Raw genomic sequence first — 23423 nt, 5'->3', positions numbered from 1 at the left:
AGCCGAGCCGTGCCGTGCCGTGCCGCGTTTGACGCGTATGTATATCAAATTGCGCAAAGATCTTGTCTTATCCTTATTCGTTCTCCTCTCCTAACTTTGTTTGCTCTGCAAAGTCTGCTCTTTGGATACAAAAAGGAACGTTTCTCTCTATCGTTGCAGATGTAAGCTTAACCCTCGTCGCGGCGGTAACAGCGGAACGATTAAAATTCCATAAAGGTTTGTCGGGCAGCACGGTAGACGTAAAAAGTTATCGTTAGCTCGGGGAGAATGCTCGTGGCTGACAGATCAGAACGAATGCGACAACAATACCGTTCGACTCGCGTAATTGGCGCCATGGGCACCCGATGTGAGGTTCTCGGAGAGTGGCAGGGAGCGAGGTGAGACGCCGATACAGGATGAAGAGATTTACAATGTTCCCGGCCGTAAAATAATCAATAAAATCTGTGCAATGTAAAGAAACGGACGTGCGGCAATGATTTAGTATGCGGAGCGCCGACTCTGCTATTCTCTCCTTCCTCCGACTGTTTTTCTCAGCTATCCTTAAGGCCCGATTACACACCGCCCGAAATTTCGTCCGTTCGACTCGCACCGTTCGCCAAATCGAGGAGCGGCCTTAATAGAATAATTAAACGGCTGGTAATTTCTCGACGTTGAGAAATAAGCTCGTTTAACGCGATTAGAGACGAGCAAAAAGTAGATCAGGTATACGGAAATGAAATTGCACATTCTCCAAGACGACCAGATCAACTAATATTCCGTAACAGGTGTTTATGCGTAAATCACGAGGATCGGTGTAATGGAGACCGAGACGGTAATAATCATGGACGAGTAATCAAGTGGTATGGGCGGATTCAATGTGGGTGAACCTTTAGGTTTCTGGTGGGAAATACAGCGAGGAGACGCCGCAGGGTTTTGCAGCAGGAGCCGACCGTGGTGACGAATTTACGAGCTCCTTACGAGGCTGCCTTCTTCAGGCATAGCGAGCAATAAAGTACGAGGCCAGAGGATATTCGAAACAATCGACCGAGAGGCCAGGACCTATGTCCACGCGAAATTCTCCGATCAAATTTAAAATTGATTTACGAGTGATCGCTTATCGACCTTCGTCTTCTTTCCAGCTGTCTCGATAGCGCGTTCGTTCTACTTCCTCGTACAAGAATTTCGCGAAATATGCTAGGTTAGGATTTCTTTTAACCGCGCAAATTAACGGGCGCAAAACGAGCGCACGTAATGGTGTATCCGACGTGTGACAAGTAGCCAAAGTAAATATCGCACGAGTTTCGCGAGAGATTCGAAAGGAAGAATGGGATAAAATGGATGTGTATTCACTTACGAGGAAGGAATGCAGGAATGAAAGTGGACAGAAGTGGTTTTCCAAAAGATTCGAAGGATAAACGCCTCTTCTCATCAACCAGCACGTTATCTTCTCACAAAGCAATTAACCAACATGGCGTCGTCGTCGTTCTCATTGTCGGTTCGCTTATGGTGGCGCTACCTGTCGGATCGCCTGCCTTCCAATAGGATTAAATTATTCCTGGGACAGTATTTCGCACGCCAATATTCATTTTAATTACAATCGTCGTTTTCGTGTACATCAGGATTTTCGTTGTACATTGGATTGCTGAACGTCGTCGTAGCTTGTTTATAAAGTGGATTATCCCCCTAAATTGTTCGTTATCGTATTAATAAAACGAATTTATCTATACGGAGTGCAACGAGAAGTGAAATATTTACCCTGTCCCATTTAGCCAGTACACGCTCTCGCTCGAATTTCGCGTATTCCCGCTTGTCGTGGATACTTGTTAATATTTTCCAAATAAGAAGGATCAGCAAACCGATAATCACAGTGCTAACTATTAGTCCCACAGCAACACCTACGATCCAAACATCGAAATACATTTGTGGTAGAACATTGTGCTCGTTTTGACACGCTGCGCTTACCGAGGGCGTTAATAGGTACAGAACAGGTCCGCTCCTTCTCTGCCTGAATCTTGAATATCTTAATATCTCCCCCGGTACCACCTCTGTAATATTCATACTTGAATACAAACGTACAGCCAGCATCGCCAGGGGTTCGACAAACACGAGCTCCACTCTCTAGATCTTTTTCTAGATCTTCTACGACCTTATCCACCTGTCCGGTTTAAAAGTGCAAACAAGCTTCTTACGACCGTCCAATGAACGCAAGTTGGATGTCCTCTTAGGATGCAATTATCTACTCACGATATCGATCTGGTGCAAACACTGATCGCACTTTCCATCTTCAGCCAAAGGCCCGGAATTGTACGCCATACACTCCACGCAGTTCTTCAATTCTTCGCATCGTTGTCCAGGACATGTCTGAAAATGTGAGAATGTGCTCTGTACACGTGTAGCGAACGACAGTTGAAGGATCGCGTTTTATAAAGCAGACCAAGACCTACGGGACACTCTTCGCAGTACTGGCCAGAGTATCGGATGTTGTCTTTCTCGTGACAGTGACAGCTACCGCAAATACAGTCACCGTGTCCGCTGCAAATCTCTGTACTTTGGCCGTTGATCGGTGTGCATGTACTGTTCGTCTCTTTGCAATCACACGTCTCGCCGCCCCATCCCGGCAGGCAATTGCAAGTACCGCATTCGCACTTGCCTCGCCCGCCGCAAACCTAAAACGCAAAAACAACGTCAGACGGAATAATAGAATACACGCAAACGCGTATAATTTATCTACCGTGTCTTTCTCTACAACGGCGTTGTACAGGTTTCCTTAAAAGGGAAATTACCCGAGCAACTTCACCGCACGAATAAACGACACCGGAATAACTTTACGAGACATGGATATACTTATGTATACCTTTGGTCCATAACTGATAACGCGACGATAAACGGTAATTCTACCCGTGCATACGTTCATTACACAATTTCTACGCTGCGTAAAAGCTCGTTTAGCTGTCATCTTCACTCGTACCGTGAAAATTCCATCGAGCAGACAGACTCGTAGCCTCGTACATCACCCTTCGAAAGCCACTTCTCTTTTCATTCGCTTGATCCACTCACCAATCCTCCGCTGCGTTTGCACGAGAAATTGTCGCAATCGCAATATTTCCCGTAAAACACTTCTTGCGGATTCGAACGTTTTATACATTCGCACATGCCGCATTTGCAGACTCCACGACCGCTGCAAGTTTCAGTGGTCTCGTTGTTAGGCTTACAGTCAACCATGGCAGCCGCGTTCTCAGCCCCGTCTGCATTCCCTACGCATTCGCACTGCTTCCCGTAAAAGCCATCGTTGCAGGAACATATACCGCAGACCAGAGACCCGTTCCCTCTGCAATCTTCCGCAGCTGCCGTGTGTCCCTACATTTTCATTCGGAACGTGTTAGAAAAATGTAGGTGGCGAACGTGAGAAGCTTCGCGTTCAATTATTATCCTCACCGGGTATCCTGGTCGCTCACAGGGACAATCGCATACAATCTCCACTTCGATCGTTAAGCTCTCGTTTATACCTCTTGGTTTGATCTGCATGCTTTTCCGCCATTCTTTAGGATTCTCTGGACACTCGGTCACCTACGTTCGACAAATATACTTACTCGATTTATCTAACAGAGACCCTATTTCAACGCATCTGAGTACCTGTAGCACAACTTCGAAGTCGACGACATTCCCTACTCGTAGCCCTCCGCATTCTTGTCGCTCCGTTAATTCGCCATTTTTGTCCAAACACCGAGAGAAGTACTTCACGTCGATAATATCTGGCGCATTGTCCGTCATTGTTATACAGTTGACCAGTTTCTCGTATTCTCCACTAACCAGAGCCACCACGTTTTGAGACTTTTGCCCTATTATTCCGATACGGGAGCCACTGATGCTTCTACTCAATAATTGATACGTATCTTTCTTGTGGCCCGGAACCGCGAATATAATATTCATGTCGTGCTCACGAGCTACTTTGTTGATCTGTGTTCCATCGTAAAATACAAATCAATACTTTACCTTTACCATCAATTTCCCTAAGCAATCGAAAAGAGGAAAGTAAGAAGAAAAAGAAAGAAAAGGAAAAGAAATTGCATACTTGAGATATAGATGGATAATCTTGCAGAGTCGAATACGTATAGAATCCCTGTTCGTCCAAGTGACAGAGACAATCGTTCGGCTCGATAATTCCTGCTAGCTGAAATGTGATCTGGTGTCTAACTTTTGAACGAACAAAAAGTAACGTTCGTCGTTCGTACCGCGTATAATGGTTCACTTACTTTACCATCTCCAGCAATATGGTAACTGGCGTCGGTTGAGAAAATGATAAGACGTCGGGCGTTCTGTCGCCAACCAATTTCCTCGGTGCAAACCATAGCCTGCATCATCGCATCGAGACCACCCTCGGGCGAGTCCAGATTACCAGACACCGGTGCCTCTTGCACGCGAGTCTACCATGGGAAGCAATCGATCAGCATCAGGATGTTAATATTAACGCGTCAAATATTAAACGATACCGAGAGACCCGATTACTTTGAAAAGAGTAATATTCTCGGTGAGGGGCATCTGATTTTTGTATCCATAGGGGGAGGCACATGGTTTCCCACTTTTCTTCAAAACACACGGTGATATTAATCTGTAAAAGTATTACGTCGCCAATCAGGAAATAACCGCAGCGATATTAGAGAGAACGTAGAAGTTTCAAGATACTTCTCCAGTTGCGTATTAGTCATCGGTAGCACAACTTTATCCACGAAACTGCCGAATCCTAAACGAAAATTCGAAGTGAGCTTTCGCATGGCTTCCGCCAACTGAACTCCCAATTCCGACAAGTGATCTCTGTAAGATTCCATAGATGCCGACAAGTCCATCAAATAATATAAATCCACTTGATAATCCTCTGCTTGACTGTATTTTACTGTCAGTCGATATTCTTCGCCTGTGAACAGAGCACCAATTCGAACCGTATATTCTCCGAAGATAAATAATTTTACAGTGACGGTAAAAAATGATACTTTCCTCGCCTGAGCCGCAATTGAATTTTTTGAGGTTGTACTTGGACAGGATCCGTGCCTTTCGTCGAGGATAACGCTCGATTTTCAAGCATAATCATCCGGTTGGCTTCATCTATCACGTCTGAAGTTCGACACCAGTAATCACCTTCTTTTAACAGTTTTTCTCTGGTAACACAACGAACCAATGGACCGTTCGCATTTTGATGATCGGACACCTGTGTGAATAATCCATTACTACATTGTAATCGTTATAACCTTTTCGTTAACCGTTACGGTAAATAATGATCACCCTGGTAGAACACCAAACACATCGCGGAGTGCGTAGACAATCACTGCAGGTTTCTCGAGATGCGCAAAGACTCTCCGAATCTTTGTATTCGCAAAGAACCAACGAAAATAGTTGAATCCAAAAAAAGTACAACGTCCAACGAGTCATTGTTTCCCTCTTAATGCCGATTTAGTTTCAAACGAGCAAGCTGTAGTACTGGCGCTTTGAAAGGATATTGTGGCATCCCACGGAAATGAATCCGAGATAAAACGACGTCATGCGTCATTAGGTAACTATTCTTTCTGAGTAAGTTACTCTTTTGACCAACAAAAAGGTAATAGTCGAACAAAGACGTTGTTTCGGCTAACGGTAACTATAGCATAATTATTTTTACGTGTCATTTAAGAGGAATAAAATTACTACATATAATTGAAGCAGTGAAATGTTGGATAAATTTTAATTCTGCTTTACAAGAATAACGCAAAATGTTCATATTACGTAAACGTTCAATTAGTATTTAATATGTATTTATATACTTTATTACGGTAATGTACAATGTATCAACATCTGTTAAAGAGAATAACAAATTTTATACACAGGTACCAATATATGATATTAATTCGCACAGCTTCTGTACCGTATTCTGGAAACGCTGCAGTAAGTATATCGAACCATTGAAAGATGGCGCTGCATGTGTAAAAAGGCACTCGGAAAAGCAAAATCGGCAGTGGTGTGAAAACAACTTGGGGCGGAAGAACGTGCACTTTCGGTGATCATCTCTTTCGTCGGCACGTTTCGCAGAGGACGGTAGGTACATTAACTTCGAATGCATTTTTGCTTTTAATTAAGTGTAACTTTAGTGCCTCTGTTCTATTATGTGTAACAACGTTATTATTATGTTATTAATCTCATAGAAAAACGTGGTAGAACGTAATACGCTGCTTTTTCCCCTTAATTTGCATTGAACGACAAACTAAACTGTTTTGCCCTTTTTTAAATGTTGTCTTAAATCATTGTTGATTAATTTTCTGACAATCAACGATTGATGGTTTTGTCTTTAACTTTTCTCTAATTTTCTGTTAACCGTTTCTACCTAGGCGAGAATCACGCCATCGTGAATTTATAGGTTAACCGTACCGCGAAGTGCATTTCCTTCCCGACAAGGGAAAGCTTGTTTTCTCATTGCTTTAGCTGAAATTTATGCTCAAGTAAAATTAGACTCTGCACTCTTAAAAATAAGTCTCTCTTTGCAAGGTGCAATTTTTTATTTTCATATATTTCATGGGGTATAAGCGTGCGTGAATGAAGTGATCACGAAACCGCCACACGTTCATACGCCAGTACAACCTTTTAACCGATGAACTTCGAATTTACTACATATTATTCGACAGCTTTTCTCGAACTGCACAGTTCGTTTTCTTAGTATGTCCACTGCACAGGCATTAATATTAATAAATCACTATAACAATATAATAAAATTGGTTATGTGGATCTTATATAAGTTGAACTTTTTTTTTTTGTTTTTTTATTTACTGTGACTTTTATGTGTAACCCTTGAGAAAATTTTATTGGTCTAGATACAATTGTATTATGCATCTGTCACAGTAACTGAAAATATCATATATCGTTACATAAAGATTTTAGAATACAGAATAACACAAGTGCTACAGTCTCTTGGAAGGCGCCAGGAAAGACTTATCTAATGCTGCGCGTTAAGATTCCCCAATGCAACATAATTATAACTTTGGCAACAAGATTATCGACAATATTATATAGTTACATTATCGTAGCAACGCTTCAGCGACGTATGCATATACAATCTCCATGAAATGTCATGGCAAACTGCGTAAAAACGGAAACAAAAGCATTTGCGTTGAACGCATTACGTAGGTTAAATAGTGTGAAATCTCGATCGGCGCGCAATAGCATTTTTCAATTAAGCGTACGCGTTTGTCACTTCTCATCGATGCAATTTCAATGTCATTTATATTATCCAGTCAGTTTCGTCTGTTCAAAATTTATAGTGAAATTTATTTCTGTTGAAAAAACAAATTATACGAAATAATACATAAAAGATCCACGATATTGGGATACTTTTAAAAATAACAAAGTTTTATAAACTAACGTTTTGGCGCTATTATTCTTTAAGAAAACATAACCGAATTCAAGAAGCGTTACCAATCGCGATAAAAATTTATCATTTGAGACAAACGACGTTATCCCACAATTGTTTAAGATAATCGTCAATTTGGGACATGATCCAATTTTACATGTCATTCGTTTTTACATTTGAAACCCGTGTCTTACATAAGAAACACATAATCTACGTGATCTTTCCTTTTTTTAGAGTACGAAGCAAAGCCTCGGTTAGAAATGTATCTGACTCCTGCCACCCTCTATGCTCTCAAATTATCATTCCAGCAGGTAAGATAGATTTTTCTCGTAAGGACAAACGTTATGTAATAAGCCGTGCTTCGATCGTCCCATGTAAAAAGAGCCCTTCGTTCCAGGGAGCTGTTTCCACCGTGTTTCGTAAGAATGGAATGGAACGTAACATCACGAAATCAGCATATATCCTTGCAACTGTTGGCCTATCTATGAGCATATTTTCTGTGAGGAAGATGCTAACTTCTGAACATCCAGGCCGGCTGTAACAACTTCGTTAAATTCAGCAGCAACAAATCAATTCCAAAGAGAGAAATAAAACATCTCTGTAACATGTTTGCGGATAAACATCGCCATTGAATGTTAGACCCTTACCCAAATCGAAGTGCTCTTTTGATTGTACTTTACATCTGATGTCAAGAATCTCGTATAATTAATTTCCGATGTAAAAGAAGATGCTAATATGTTAGCTAACGTCAGAATCGATTTTATCCAAAAACATTGAACCGTTCTAAAGAAACATATTAACGTACACGGTATTTAATGTATACCACTTTGCATTTTAATTAATAATTCAAAACGTTTGAAACATGTTCGGAATAATTGAGCATGACACAAAGAATACCAAACGTGCATTAATGGTATTTCTTTTGGATAATACGAATCAGCAATTGTTTCTTATGTTCGATAGTTTTTACGAATTTGATCGATGTTGTTGCATGTAGTTAAATATACGAGATCGTCTTGTGGAAGAAGAGATTTTAAAAAAAGTTTATCAAAGAACATGCTGTAAAGAACTAAGTATGGCGAATATTGTTTTGTTAAAATTTCGTTTAAGAATGTTGCTTCTTAAATACAAGACTAACCCGTTGATGATCTATTGCGATTGTTGCTGCCATTAGTCACAGGCGCTGATGACTAAACTACACATATTTAAGCGCAACATTGTACAACGCTTGTATAGATTGTATTCTTCTTGTCGTAGTGAAATGATACAAATTCTGTCACGTAAAATTGTCAATGGATTTTTATTAGTATATTTATGTTTTCCCAACCTCTATTCCCTTCAATTATACGCTATTATGACTGTTGCAGAGTTTACAACTTCTCTAAGCACGTAAATGTTCCGAACGAAATGTTATCTTGCATTTAAAAGTAGGTTAAAGCCATAGATTTCTAGAGAGAACCATTAGGTATAGTTTTCTCGCAGCTATAAAGTAATAAAAAGCGACAGAATCATGTTTATTAGACTTAACGTGTACATTTATTTATAATTAATATACAGTCTCACACTCGATATTTCTTGTCGCAACATCTCGTCTATATTCTCCCACACTCGTTCTTTCAAGCTCGCGATATTTCATCTCTCGTATTCTTGTAAAAGATCTCATCCACACCAGGGAAACATCGACGAGATTATAACCATCGTATCGAATATATCGCACGTAAAAGAATTTTCACGTATCTTTAGTATGTAAAAAAATATCGGATTTCTACAAGTTATCCTTTAGTCGATCCTTCCCTTTGTGTAAATGCAGTTTATTAGCACACAAGATATATGTAATAAGTAGCTACAGAATTAAAAATTCATAATCGTCGGACCGCTCGATTCTTCGGCAGGTCAAGACACTAAACACACCTAAAATAAAAGTTAAAAAAAAAAAATGAAGAAAAAACATAACGATTATAATCAACGATACGGTGCGATGAACAATGGTAACAGTTACGAATTTTCAAAGGTAAAAGAGAAACAAAGAGGGAGGGGACAACCCTGATAATTTAACGATTCATGCGCGCGTGTGAATCGCGACTAATGTCGACTCGACGTTCTTGTACTTAAAGAGAAGAAAAAAAAAAAAAAAAAAAAAAAAATAAAAAAACATACTTTGGCAATTGCTACGCTTAACATACTTTGGCAAATTAAAACGCGTTTCTCAATGGTCTGTCTCTTCCTTTACCGACGTGGATGTATTTTGATCTTATGCTAACGTAAAACGAACGAGTAGGAGTTTGAGAACGACGAAGAAAGGCGAGGGCGAGTTCTTCGGTTCCCCTGTTCGTATTTCCTTAATTAGTACGCTAGTGGCAGTCTGGCAGGGAGGCGAGTGGTTGTCAAGTGGTTGACGATCAGAAGCTTTCATTTTTTTTACGTATCTCTCATTTTCTTCGATAATAATCTTCTTGTACGAGGCAGTACCGATTTGCACGAGTGTCTAGGAAGGTACGCATCTTATGTGTCGGCAACAAACAGGTGCTATTCCTCTCTTGTACCACTATTTAATTATTCGAGCTGCCCGACGATATCGCGCGTTCGACTTTCATAAGGTGCACGATTTCTTGCAATTTCGAGAATGATATTTCAAAACGGTACACCAATAAAGGTATCAAGTGTACATGTTTCATAAAAAAAATAAAGAAGAAAACCTCGTAAAAGACGAACGCGTTCTTCCTAGGCTACGCAATTATACCACTACATGAGAATCAATAAAAAATATCTGTATCACTTAAAATCTCGTGTTTTCCTTCGACATATCCTTCCGTAACTGCTAACCCGAGCTTGACCACCTTGCAACATTCCTCCAGAATAGGTAATACGAAATAATATTGTTGAAATACGGTATCGCGATTCGGTAAAAAGTAGCGACTGGTAAGTTCGCAAATCGTGGTCATTGTTATATCTCTTGATCTGTACTGCGCAAAAAGAAGATACGAAGGAAATGGCAGAATGATAAAAAGTGATAAGCTGCACAATGCGTATAAAAAAAGAGGTTGCACGATTCATGAGAAACATTATAATGGATATAAAAACTTAGCACATGAATCATTTCCCATCGAAAGGATTGAGATAATATTTAAAAAAATAGATTTCGGAAATACGATATTTCGCGACGACGTGTTCTTAATTATTAAACGAAAACTTGCAATCTGATTTCCTTCTCTTGATGTAATTTCGACAGTTTTTTACAGATTAATTGTTAAACCAATTGTTGGCTGTTTAAAAAATTTAAGATCGAAAAAAAATATGGAATACGATCGATACCGGGGGAAAAAATACATAGAAAGAGGAACCGGTTCTCCGAAACGTTTGACGTTCTTATCGAGATCGAATCTCGCAAACTGTGCGTGCAAAATTGGCCCCCATATCGTACATAAAGACTCCATAGAAGTCGTGTATAGTTTATCTTTAAAAATTTATTCGTTAAAAAAGAAGAAAAAGACAACTGAATCTATGCACTTGGTGCAAAGACTGTCCGTACATCGATACTAATATATATCTGGTAATATAATAAAATACGTAACTTCGTTATCCCGTTTTTCTTCATACGTTCTACGTGAAAGACGTTCGAGTTTTTTAAAAAACTGTATTTCTTTTGTTTCGGTTAGTCTCGAATATGAAATATCTTATAAAATCTGCAATAAAATAGAAACTTTTAATACACTCGATTCAGAAACAATTTGTAAATAAATTTAAAATATTATAGAAACAATATACCCGATATATCTAAAAGCATCATCTCACATTCAAGGCCAGACCATTATTTTCTTTCATCCTCTCGTCTATGGTAAAATTTTCATTCCACCGAGCCTTCTCGTAATCGCTCGAAAATTCTACGCGCTTCTCGTACATTCGTGATTTTCATATAAAATCTCAGAAGACGTTTCAACTACATTTTGTGAAAGCTTACTTGTAATCAAATCGGTCATCTCTCCATACAAAAACATATTTTTCTGGCACGAAACGTTGTCCACGATCCTATACAACGAACCAAACATTTTTGCAACGATTCTCAACTAACGAGTGGTTCGCTACATTGAACATCAACACCAAAACGTGCACTTTAACGTTTGCTATGCCTCCCATAAATTTTCAGACATTCGATAATAGGTATACGCGTATATAATTTTTCTGAATTATTAATCAGTTTTCATGTTCCATGCGATATCAAGTAAATAGATATTTCTGTCTACCACAGACTTCGTGCGCTTAGTACTTCTATCAACGTTAAGAAATATAGCGCTTATTCTTAATAAGAATATCAATTATTCAAGATAAGACACCTTAATACGTAGCAACATTTCAATTTCCGTATCGAAAGATTTTTCGCTGAAAACTTAGTCTGCACTGTATACTGTGGATGATTCGTCTCACAATACTAACCATTCATAAAACTTGGAAACACACAGAAACATAACTATTCGTACCTGATGCTTCGATCCTTAGTGAAAATATTCGAACGTTCTGGTCCATTCGAGGATGCAGCAGCAAGGTGAACAAAACGTGTCAATATTTACGCACATATTGAACACTATAATCCTTTCTTATCCGTTATCATACAAGAGATTATAGGCTTTACACGTATATTTCTTTCAACACGTCCCATATTCGTAGGAAAAACATCGACAGAAACTTCGAATAGACCAGCGCACTGTTGTATTAGAAACTTTGCAACGGGTACGCACATTTTACCCATTCTATAGAAATTCTCAGCAGACTATAAAGTGTGAACGTACATAATATTATGTATTGTTTTATAAAAGCTGACGTATACTGTACGACTGGAGTGCGTTGACTTAACAAGCGATAAAAATATGCAAAGGCTGAGCTTTTTTTCAACGGTCGTAGTACAGATATACACATGCGCATACGTATCTGGATACTCACATACGCGCACACGTATGTACATGTACATATATATATATATATATATACATATACATATACATATACATATACATATACATACACATACATAGATACATACATACATATACATGTACACAGAGGATACGCTTGTTTTCTCTTTTCGCCTTGTTAATTCAGTTAAAGTCGGATTCATAACCCTGGATCGTAAAGCACTAACCACCCACCCACCCACGCATACATACAGGCACGTGCGCGCGCATACATCCATACATTACATACATACACACACACACACAAACACACTGGAGTGCGATAAGTGTGTATCAACAATGTTTACTTATTTCATTAGTTGGTACTTTCGATCATGATGTCCCGGTTTATCGAAGAATGGGGAATAGGTTTTCTGTACTGGTGACAACTGGTGTATTATTGCAAACCGATTTTGTGTCTGCACTCTTTTGCCCGTACATCGACCTTTTCCTCTTTACGTACGAAACGTCGACGAGATATCGCGACTTGAGCACTTGAGAGCGTTCCTACAGCCGATCGAACGCTGTTTCTCCATCTCCATTCGTCCGTCCGATCGAATGCCTTCTTTCCTGCTGGCACTTCAAGCACGAAGTCGGTAGTTTGTATTCCATACAAACACTTTCGAAGCGAGGATACACGGTACGCGCTTCGCGAGAACGGCAATCGTACATCTTTCTTCTTGCACTGTTTTTCTGTCACTGTAACCGGTTGCAGAGAATTCGAATAAGAAACATTAATCGACGACGAAAAGAACCAATCTACGACACGACGACGACAATGACAGCACGCGAATCGTTCGTGTTTTTCCGCATCCGTGAAGGAAAAGTGTATACAACCTTATGACATCGAGGAACAGGGTAAACGAGGCGATCCCATCTGCGTGAGTACCCTATCAAGCCACTGTAACGGACCATTTAAATGCAACTCGATCCAACAAGGAGTCGATGTCACGGTTTGCCGACGATACGCCGCTCCCCAACCCTTTACGAAGCTCATTCTGATCGTGCACATCCGAGTCAATTGGTATACCGCTTCGAATCCTTGGGAAACCGATTGCGACAACAGTGCCGCGAACTCCTGGTTATTGAAGATCTTCAAATTGCAGCCTACTCGTCGGAGAGAGAAAAAAAGCGATGAAAGCGAAGGTCGATACCGAATGGGAAAAAGAAAGGGGAGAAGGGAACTACTTACCAGGTGGTATTTTACAAACTGTAGCTGGATGCCAACCGTAACGTTGATTACAATTGGGACTTTGTACAAAAATGCTCGAATCGGACAAACACTCGGCAAACACCTCTCCGCCAATGTAATAAAGTCTAGCTCCTTTACCGATGTGTCGTCTCGTCTGTTCGACGACGGTGTTCCGATTAACGTTCGACAGTAAACCCAGACAGAAACGTTCAGAGTTGCTAGGATCGGTGAATCCGTCCACCGTTATGCTCGGTTGCGACGCGTGAAACGTTTCGCCTACTCTCGTATTTAATTCGTAATAACTTATCGAACACCTTGTAAAATAAAGAAAAAAACACACGTATAAACGTTTATTCATATCACTTCTAGAATATGTTATCGCTCACCAAAACGCTGGTTCGCAATACATGACAGGTTGTGCATCGACGGGACTGGGAGACAAACGCGACAAAGACATGTTGTCGTTGTGATCCATGTTATCGCCATCTTCGCTTATATATCCTGGAGGAGGTGTATCGGCAGGAGGATCCATGGATCCAGGCGCCGGATGTGGTGAACCCTGAACGCTTCCTAGACTCCCGACGCTAGCCGGACTCGTTGCAGGCATACTCTGTAGGAAAATTAATTGATTTTATCATCGTTTCTCTCGGATACCAAGTATCGGTTCGTTCGGTGCAAACCTGCATTCCTTGATATGGGTTATTCGGTTGCTGCTGCTGCGGCTGCTGTTGTTGTTGTTGTTGTTGCTGCTGTTGCTGCTGCTGCTGCTGTTGTTGCTGCTGCTGTTGCTGCTGTTGTTGCTGCTGTTGCGGTGACTGCGGTATACTCTGTTGATTGTGATGCTGATGATTCAACGTTGCGTGGAAGCTCGTGTTTTCTGGCACGCTAACGCTGAGCTCTTCGAGGGAAGTGTTGTAAAGTACAGGCTCGTCTCCAGCTAAGTTATGTCGTGGCACGAGAATGGCTGGCAAAACTGCAAAGTATCGGTCTCCATTTACTTTGATGACAGGCAGAAAACGGTATAAGCGAAGCATAGAAAGATGTCCACGCTCTTTCATTATCCTAATTGAAGCGACGACTTTTGTCGTTCGCCGCGCTGGTCCAGCGGATCGCGCGGCAAATCGGAAGGTGTCACACCTACCTGGTGTTTGTATTCGTTGATAATGGTACGGGTTGACGCAGACTTCGTCCCGTTTCTGCGTGAACGCGTACTCGCAATGCTCGATCGCCCTTAGTTCGTGGTGCGACTGCAAATCCGGCCAGCGCCAAAGTCGGCAGTAGATCACGTGCGGCAGGCCTTTACCGCGTACTCCTTGGACACCGTTGTCACCGACACCGCCTGGACTAGGCCTTCCGTTCGGACAAACAAAAGGAAACCGCGATCGATTAGCCGACTTTTTATTTTTCACCTTCTTCAAAACGTCGGCCCTCGCCGCCGCCGCCGCCGCCGCCGCATCGATCTCGCGAATTATCGTTGGACGCGGCGGTGATCGCATCACGCGAGAACAAGCCAAACCTTTCGCACAAGTAAACAACGACGAAACGCCACTTTCCCCGATCGAGCGTTCTACCGCAAACAAAGTACAGTCATCGTCTCTCATCTCTGCGAAAGCATCGAGAGCTTTAAGTTAGGCTCTTCGCGAACTCGACACCACGCGACAGAACCAGAAGCGTCGTAAAACTTTTGCTTCAACGTACGCTTCTCCACAGCCAACTTCCTGTTGCCTCTCTCTCTATCTCACTTTCGTATTTCCCGACTCTCTGTGCCGTGTTCGCGTCTGCCGCGCCGGAAGCGGTGGCGCCTACCGACAAAAAGAAACTGCCGTCGTACTTTCGGTTCGATGTTTTCTTTTTCTTTTTACTCGACAGGGGTGAGTTCGCATCGGGCCCGTTGCTCCGTCATCAATTGCCACGCAACGTTTCCCTCCGTTCAACATCTTCCTACGCGTTCCCTTCAACGTCTCGGAATCAATTTAGCCGACTGGAGAGCGTGTTCGAGGGAGATGATACCGGAAAGGAAGGAATTGGTTTTCTTTCTTTCTCGCTTTCTCTGCCTATTTATCGGCTCGTTACGTGTAGTATACAATTGCAATCGCACGACACTACTCTTCGTTACATAATAATTGAGAATTCGCGCGTCACCGCCGCTATCATTCACCAAACTATCCGGCCAACTAATGAACGGAACATAGTAGAAGAAAGTATAGATTCCGAACGGCCTCCTAACTACCGCGTTTCGGAAGTGGGGAAAAAGCAAGCAAAGCACAGTACACCCGGCCATCCTCTACCCGGCAGTTACGCAACAACAATACCGTCGAATCACTGGCAACATTGAGTAACTCCGAAGATTGTGTATCCATCGGCAGCGGAGGGGGGGGGACGTTTTATCGACCGTTTTGAAAGGTGGCCGTATGCAGGAGACCGTGTGGCGTCCACGTCGAAACGTCGTCCACTATCGAACAACGATCGACCGATCCAGATTCGATCTGTACAATTGGAATTGTACGCGGATCGTTGGTTCTACGCCGGAGGAAAGAGGGTGTTTCGCGCAAATGACACTAAGAATAAGGGGAGGCGGATCCACCACAGTCTCGTTTCTTCTGCAATTTCACTCATCTTGCTGACGCACCAACCACCGTTCCAGTAGTAACTCGCGAGGACAGAGAGTCGAAATTCTTTCCACGTATGCATCAAACGAGAGTCGCGACTTAATCGAGTTTAATCGTCGCTTGCACCGACAACCAGACGCGGTGTGCTCGCACGTTTTTTTAAAAAGGAAGAAAGGAAAGAAAATAGACGGTACGTGAGCTGTGCACTTATTTGCACCGGCTCTGATATCTCTCTATCTCTCTATGTAGGTACACACGCCGCAGCGCACCGCAGACGCGTGTCTCCTAATCCACAATTTTTCCTATCTGAACGACGCGACTGTACGTAGAGGCGAAGCCGATGCCTGGTCAATGTCGCGACGAGAGACGGAGAAAAGCGGTTGACGGAAAAGAGAAGCGAAGAGAAAAACGAACGCCACCACGCGATAAATCATATACCTTCTCGAGCGAGAGCTACTCCGATTCCGTTCTCAAGTGTGTATATACGCACACGATGTTACACCGATAACCAGAATACTTCTCGGAACGAAAATGAAACGCTTTTGCGCGCTGTTCGTCGCCTTACCGAACAAATTTCCATTTTTCACCCAGGAAAAATTATCACGTTCCATGGATTTCGATTAAACACCATAGACTTACATAATTCTTTCGACGAAAAAAAAACTCCGCGCTACTGTGAAATCTGTGCCGTTCATTTTTTACATAAATACTCGTCGCCGTATCGATTGTGTTACGTAAACATCGATTAACCTAGGTACTACAGAAAATATCCCGATAATGCGTGTAATTCCACGATCCAAATAGGACAATTCTATCGAATAATACGCTCTGACCTCGTTACTCTACTATAAACGTTCCGTTCTTCTTTCACACGTTCACGAACAATCGGACAAGCATCTCCTTTTCTCCGACGAATTAAAAAAACCGTACCATCTTCCTTCTCTCTTTTCTTCTTTTAAAAAAAATATAATTTCCTCGAATCAGGCGACGATGTCGCCTCCGCGACAGGTGCTGGAACCAAATCGAATTTCTGGATGATATCGTACGCATATCTTATGCGCGATCTCGATCGAACGAGAGAAATTGCGATCGGTCGGAGTTGGCAAGCGCGCGTTACAGAAGGATCTGCCTTTCTCGATGACAGACTTTCCCTCTCTTCCCCGAATATCCTTGAGCGCGCGGCAACGTGGCTAGGATTACTATTAATAAAGTCGTTACGAGCTATGTACCGAGCTACAATCGATTTCGATTCCGACACTTGTAACTTTTATTCGCGTACACATCCTGATCCTAGATCCTAATCCTCTTCTTGATCTCGGCTGCTTTTCAAATACTCGTTAACAGCATCTCCAATTTCGCCGCGATATCCCGACGTTGTATATTAAAAAAGACAAAAAGAAAAAGAAAAGAGAGTTATAGAGGTATGATTTTATTTGCCGCGCGATGTACAAAGTTTACGTGATGTAACGCACAGATAAGATAGAACCCTTGTATTTACGCGTGTGCGACCGTTTGTTACAACTGCTTGACAAAACGCGGATTGCCCAGGACCGAAACTGTACGCGGTGCACGTATTATCCTCGCCTGAGCATATTCGAAAAGCGTAACCAACGATACATACAATGTACGTGTATCAAGAATATACGAGTCTCTAGCACGCTGGTTACTAAACGAAAAGTAGTAGACGACCGTGCAACCTCGCGGAAGAAATTCTCACGTAAAAAGATGGATCGCGCAACGACGTGACACACGCCTGTCTTTCATTCAGACAAGCGCATATTGCGATCGAAACGGGATAAGCTGGCTTATATTGATCGTCGATTTGGTTCGATCGTGAACCACGGAATGTCGACGAAAAGGAATCTCGTTTACACGGATCTTCCGTTTCGAGTATTATTACGCATCGTTCGCCTATCCATTTCTTTGCGATCGCATCTTCGTTAAGATTATTACATAACTGCTAAGATAACAATGTGCAATCGCTATGTGCAACTATCGTACACTGTATCGTATCGTGTAGTACCTACAAAAAATAAACAAATAAATAAACGTTCGTGATAACGCGTATATTGCTTTTATTCTAATGCGTGTGTCAAATCAGTGACTATTTTACTTGTAATCGCCGTAACTGAGAATGCGAAAGATCGACGATAATGTAATCAGCCGAGAGAAGAAAACGTTCTCTTCTCCCTCAACTCTTTTATTCGAAAAGAAAAAAAGTGCTACAGTACCAAGGCGAATTCTCTGACATGTGAAAATAGAACGTGTGTACGCGGGCAGATAAGCATTCGCGTGATTTTAGACCAGCTAACGCTATAGTAAAGCTGACAACGGAAAAACGAAATCTGAAAGAGAATGGCGTACATTAAAAATTCGAAGCAAATCACAAGGAATAGAAATTCCTCTTATTCCAGATTTCAAAAGTTCCTTCAATTTCAATTACTTTCAGAGCTCGCAACGTTAAACGAAATTTTTCTCAACAATTTCGAGCTACTCGTTAAATATCACTCCCTTCGAAATCTCGACACTTGGAATAAGAACCGATAAACATGTTACCTTCGCTCGTTCGCAACTATCGAATTTCCTATTTCGATGTTAAACCGTGTGTCGACCACGATAATTATAATCGAGATCATCGTAACGCTATAAGGAAAACATTTTCCAGTAAACACGTTACAGGGGGATATATGAAAATTTTAAAAAAATATTAGATACGATAAATCCGTGAAAAAAAGAATGGAAAATTGTTTTTCGTACGTAGAGATCGGCGGTAAGAAGAACTGTCAATGAATATTACAACTGTCGTGACATTATACGCACGAATACGTAATAGATACGTAAATATGAACAACGGCAAATAGCACACGCGAACGCTTTCTATTTCTCTGAGTTTCACTACGAAACGTACAAATAAATGTATCTTTGAAATTCGCCAAATCCTCCTAATGACACTATACGTATCGTGAAATAGATGCGAGAACGAACAATTGATAATAAGAAACGTACAAAATACCTACTGCATCAGTTGCAATATTTATGTACACGCAAAAGTATATAAAGTAAGCGTACCTTGGTATAGTAATGCACTTAGTGTTGCAACTTTGCGTAGTAATGGCCTTCTCGAGTTCGTCGAGGCCAGTGGACTTTTTTAACTTTTTAACCAGACTTTTAACGGCTTTTTCACTCCATTTGTCTTCTCCTTCGGCTTTTTTCCAACCCAACAATCGCTTAACGATAGGCGGGTTAAAGCTGGACAGCATCGAAGTCATGATTTGCGCTACAAGAATTGCGCGCGACCTGCATCGGGCTGCCTCGACGTGCCACGACACGAACGAATGCTCACTCACAATCTTAGCTACGTAACCCTACGTAGCGTTACTGTGCGATTAACGTTTACCGTGAACTGTTAAATCTTGATGAACACGAATTTCTCATACGGGCGGCGAAAACTTTGCTACAGCCGCCATATTGTTCTTTAAGCACAATCGAGGATACTCGGTGGTCTTCGGAAAATTTCGACCCAACCATTGAATATGTACCAAATAGAAAGCAATATCGCCACAGTTTTATTAAATAACACTTCACTTTTATTCATTTATCCGAACTTCCTTCTAATAGATTTCAATCTATAAAACAGTCCTTTGTACAAATACTTTTTCCAGTAATACGTTAACAATGCATGGATATTTTTATCTGGCAACAGTAATCATGTTTAATGATTTCATAATAAAATTATAATAGTGTGCGTATAGTATGCGTATACAGTCGCGTAAGATGGGTAAAGATTGCGTTCAATTTATGAATTATAACGATTGGTTGATTCTAAATATCTAACCTAACAAAGTAGCAAGTCAAAACTAAAGTGGCCAATCACACGTATTTTAAGCAAATTTTCTTTATTTCTTAAGTTATTTTAATGTAAATATATTTCCCGAGTATGTTTGTCAATTCTGACTTATTGTTAAAAACAAAAAGTTCTTTTATAATTTAGCAGGACTTTGATGAAGAATTATCGGGAATTGTTATTTTAGTAAACCAGATAATTAATAATAATTATTGAAAAGGTGTATATTTCTGTTTGTATATAAGTGCAATGAATCGTGAAGGTAAATTTTATTTTTGAAATTTCTTTAAATTTCATCTAAAGTGAAATGTTTTATGAGAAACATAAAGATTTAACGTAAATTAAAAGTGATACCGATCTAATTCAATTGCTTATCTTTGTTTTTTTTTTATTTTTAATCATTTCATACTACACTGAGAAATGTTGTTAAATTTGTAAACTAACATTTTTACATTACCAATAGAACTTTCCTAATCGGTGCTAATCTTTTTCAGAAGAGAGAAGCGAATCAGAAGAAGAACGTGAAAAATCTAAAAGTCCATCTGTAGATTCTCACAGATCGGCAGGAAGTAGATCCAAATCTAATTCTGCTAGTCCTTCTCCAAGGTTTTAAAATTATATCTTTCTACTTATATAATTATGACGTACAATTTGTATTGTAATTTTTAAACTTCTTTTTAGATCCAATCAGTCATCACCTGCACAGCCTAGGTCACCAGCTTCTGTACTTTCCAATGCTAATTCTAGAAAATCGTATTCTAGATCACCTTCACGTTCACCCTCAAGAAATAGATCGACGTCACCTTCTTCTGTGAAAAATCAAAGATCGTCTAGATCTAGTTCAAAATCTCTTGGAAGGAAAAGTATTTCAAGATCACCTTCTAAATCTCCATCACCAGAAGCGGATGGAAAAGTTACTCAAAGTGAATCACAGTCACCTCGTTCAGTATGTTCAGCAAAATCACGATCAAGATCTAGAAGTTCGTCGTTGGGAGAGTCTAGAAAAAGTTTTGATGCAGCATCTCGAGAAAACTCGCAATCTAGATCCCGATCGACGTCAGCTAAACGGAGTAACCCGCCATCCAAGTGTTCTTCTCCAAAAGTGAATTCTCGTTCTTGTTCTAGATCGCCTTCGCCATCGGCATGTTTTAAGTCGCGTTCTCGATCAAATTCCGGCTCTCCTTCTAGATCTCCTAAAGCAGCTGTTAGATCACGCTCTCGATCGGGTTCACAAAAATCTTCTCAAGCTCGATCTCGATCACCGTCGAATAGTCCCAGTCGAAAGTCGTACAGTAGATCGAGATCTCCTTTGCGTGAGAAAAAAGGATCAGTTTCTCCCTCTCCAAAAGCAAACCACTCACCATCCCGTATTAGAAATTCTCGATCACGTTCAAGATCAAAGTCTCCATCGGTAGATAGACCAAGAAAAGATTCTCCTGGTTCACAAAAAAGTTCACGTTCCAAGTCGCTTACTCCAGATGGCAAACGTAAATCTCGATCTCGATCCAGGTCTGGATCTGAATCAAGAAAACAGTCACCATCGATATCTCAGAAAGGATCCTTATCTAGATCACCTTCAGCGGATCCTAAGGTAACGAAGTCGCGTTCAAAATCAAGGACACCGTCAGGTTCAAGGCGTGGGTCAAGGTCTAGGTCTCAGTCAAGATCCGGTTCCAGAAAATCAATTTCAAGATCAAAGTCGAGATCTGTATCGGGATCACGAAAAGGATCACGTTCACCTAATTCGAGGAAAAGTTCTCGTTCTCGATCTAGATCTAGCTCTAGATCGTCTAAATCCCGATCTCGATCTCGTTCCACCTCGAAGGCGTCTCGTTCCCGATCACATTCTGGATCGCGATCAAAATCAAGATCGCGTTCGAAATCGAAATCAAAATCGAAATCTCGCTCTAGGTCCAGTTCGAAGGCGTCTCGTTCTCGATCGCGTTCCGGATCACGATCAAAGTCGAGATCGCGGTCGAAATCGAGAGCCCGGTCAAAATCAAAATCCCGCTCGAGGTCCCTTTCAGGTTCACCATCGAGATCACATTCACGATCGCGTTCTCCATCACGTTCACGATCAAGATCAGTGTCAGCTGCTCGATCTAGACATTCGTCGCGATCTAAATCAAGATCGAGATCTCGTTCAGGTTCAAAATCTAGAAGATCGAGAAGCCGCAGTGCAGATTCTGAAAGCGCTGTCAGAAAAAGAAATAGAGTTCTATCTGATTCTGAAGAAGAAGAGGGTGGTGTTAAGGCAATAAAGAAAACGAAACACGGAATAACAGATTCGGATAATGAAGCAGACGATGAAGTAACGGAAAGAAAGAAAGATGGGGATGAACAAGAGGAAGAGGGTGAAGGAGCGCAAAGCAAACAGTTTGAGGATGGTGCAACTAACCAGCAACAAGAAAACGAAGATTCCGACGATGGAATTATTGCAGAAGGAGGATTGTAAGTGAACTAGATATTATATTTAAAAAGTCATGTGTAGTACAAAAAAAAAAAAAAAAGAAGATATGTTACATTTATAGAAGTATATCTTAAAATTTAATATACATAATCTTTAATGTATGCCTACCAGGAATAGCAGATATATGTAAGTAACAGTATCAACGAAACAGTATTAACGATTGATTGTAACTTTTATATACATTAAACAATTTTGATGGCTCGTTGGAATTAAAAAGAACAACAAATTTTCAGAGATGATGCATTGTCAGATTTCGATCGTATGTTGGCTCGTAAGAAAGAAGAACAATCTCGAAGACGCAAAAGGAAGGATATTGATATAATTAACGATAACGACGACATTATAGCTCAATTATTATCCGACATGAAAAATGCATCAGAAGACGATAGAAAATTAAATCAACAGAATATACCAGCTACTAATAAAATAGCTATGTTACCGAAAGTACTATCACAACTTAAAAAACACGACCTCCAATTGGCCTTTTTGGAGCATAATGTATTATCAGTTTTAACAGATTGGTTAGCGCCGATGCCCGATCGATCCTTACCGTCTTTAAAAATTAGGGATAGTCTTTTGAAACTTTTGTGGGAAGTAAGTTTATACTCTCGTCATTTATACATTTGTACAAGTGCATGAAATAATCAAATTTATATTTCAGTTTCCACGAATCGATCAATCTTCCCTAAAACAGTCTGGTATTGGCAAAGCCGTGATGTATCTCTACAAACACCCAAAAGAAACTAAAGAAAATAAAGAACGTGCAGGAAAATTAATTAACGAATGGGCACGTCCCATATTTAATTTATCCGCAGATTTTAAAGCCTTATCAAAAGAAGAAAGAATGCAAAGAGATTTAGAACAAACACCTCAAAAAAGAAGAAAAATCGAAGATGGAAGTTCTTCCCAGAAATCGCAAGATATCAATAAAGCTTTAAAAGGAGACGCCAAGTATGGATTTCTGAAACTTCTATTATAAAAGCAATTCATGTTACTTGGATAATATGATATATC

General features: G+C 40.7%; 4 protein-coding genes across 4 annotated transcripts in view; 2 read left to right on the top strand and 2 right to left on the bottom strand.

Annotated features, from left to right (window-relative positions):
- Nucleotides 1–1566: 1566 nt before the first annotated feature.
- Nucleotides 1567–5412, bottom strand: LOC108579844 (integrin beta-PS-like). The gene is made up of 14 exons (XM_017943464.1): nucleotides 5257–5412; nucleotides 4974–5182; nucleotides 4663–4893; nucleotides 4486–4588; nucleotides 4233–4403; nucleotides 4052–4150; nucleotides 3613–3936; nucleotides 3415–3546; nucleotides 3037–3336; nucleotides 2424–2645; nucleotides 2224–2340; nucleotides 1942–2134; nucleotides 1735–1874; nucleotides 1567–1662 (listed from the first exon to the last, which is right to left on the bottom strand). The coding sequence occupies exons 1-14, from the start codon at nucleotides 5401–5403 to the stop codon at nucleotides 1567–1569; spliced, it is 2484 nt and encodes an 827-aa protein (XP_017798953.1). The 5' UTR covers nucleotides 5404–5412.
- A 514-nt stretch (nucleotides 5413–5926) lies between these two features.
- Nucleotides 5927–8669, top strand: LOC108579843. The gene is given in 4 exon segments (XM_017943463.1): nucleotides 5927–6042; nucleotides 7066–7121; nucleotides 7583–7659; nucleotides 7746–8669. Coding segments are annotated over 4 exon segments (393 nt in total). The 3' UTR covers nucleotides 7890–8669.
- A 3763-nt stretch (nucleotides 8670–12432) lies between these two features.
- On the bottom strand, nucleotides 12433–19529 carry LOC108579941 (mothers against decapentaplegic homolog 3). The gene is made up of 7 exons (XM_017943576.1): nucleotides 19165–19529; nucleotides 14628–14836; nucleotides 14167–14459; nucleotides 13873–14096; nucleotides 13487–13800; nucleotides 13132–13401; nucleotides 12433–12993 (listed from the first exon to the last, which is right to left on the bottom strand). Exons 1-6 carry the CDS (start codon nucleotides 19362–19364, stop codon nucleotides 13133–13135), a joined length of 1509 nt encoding a protein of 502 aa, XP_017799065.1. The 5' UTR covers nucleotides 19365–19529; the 3' UTR covers nucleotides 12433–12993; nucleotide 13132.
- Nucleotides 19530–20188: 659 nt separating this feature from the next.
- Nucleotides 20189–23423, top strand: part of LOC108579963 (IWS1-like protein) — a 3513-nt gene continuing 278 nt past the window's right edge. The window contains 8 exon segments of the mRNA XM_017943604.1: nucleotides 20189–20201; nucleotides 20437–20545; nucleotides 20621–21448; nucleotides 21809–22390; nucleotides 22521–22535; nucleotides 22643–23003; nucleotides 23071–23359; nucleotides 23362–23414. Of these exon segments, the coding sequence (XP_017799093.1) occupies nucleotides 20189–20201; nucleotides 20437–20545; nucleotides 20621–21448; nucleotides 21809–22390; nucleotides 22521–22535; nucleotides 22643–23003; nucleotides 23071–23359; nucleotides 23362–23414 (2250 nt within the window).

The sequence above is a fragment of the Habropoda laboriosa genome, unplaced genomic scaffold (genome assembly GCF_001263275.1).
Source record: "Habropoda laboriosa isolate 0110345459 unplaced genomic scaffold, ASM126327v1 scaffold2, whole genome shotgun sequence".
Lineage (NCBI taxonomy): Eukaryota > Metazoa > Arthropoda > Insecta > Hymenoptera > Apidae > Habropoda > Habropoda laboriosa.
Note: the sequence above shows the minus strand (reverse complement) of the source record. Positions and strands in the feature narration are given on the sequence as shown.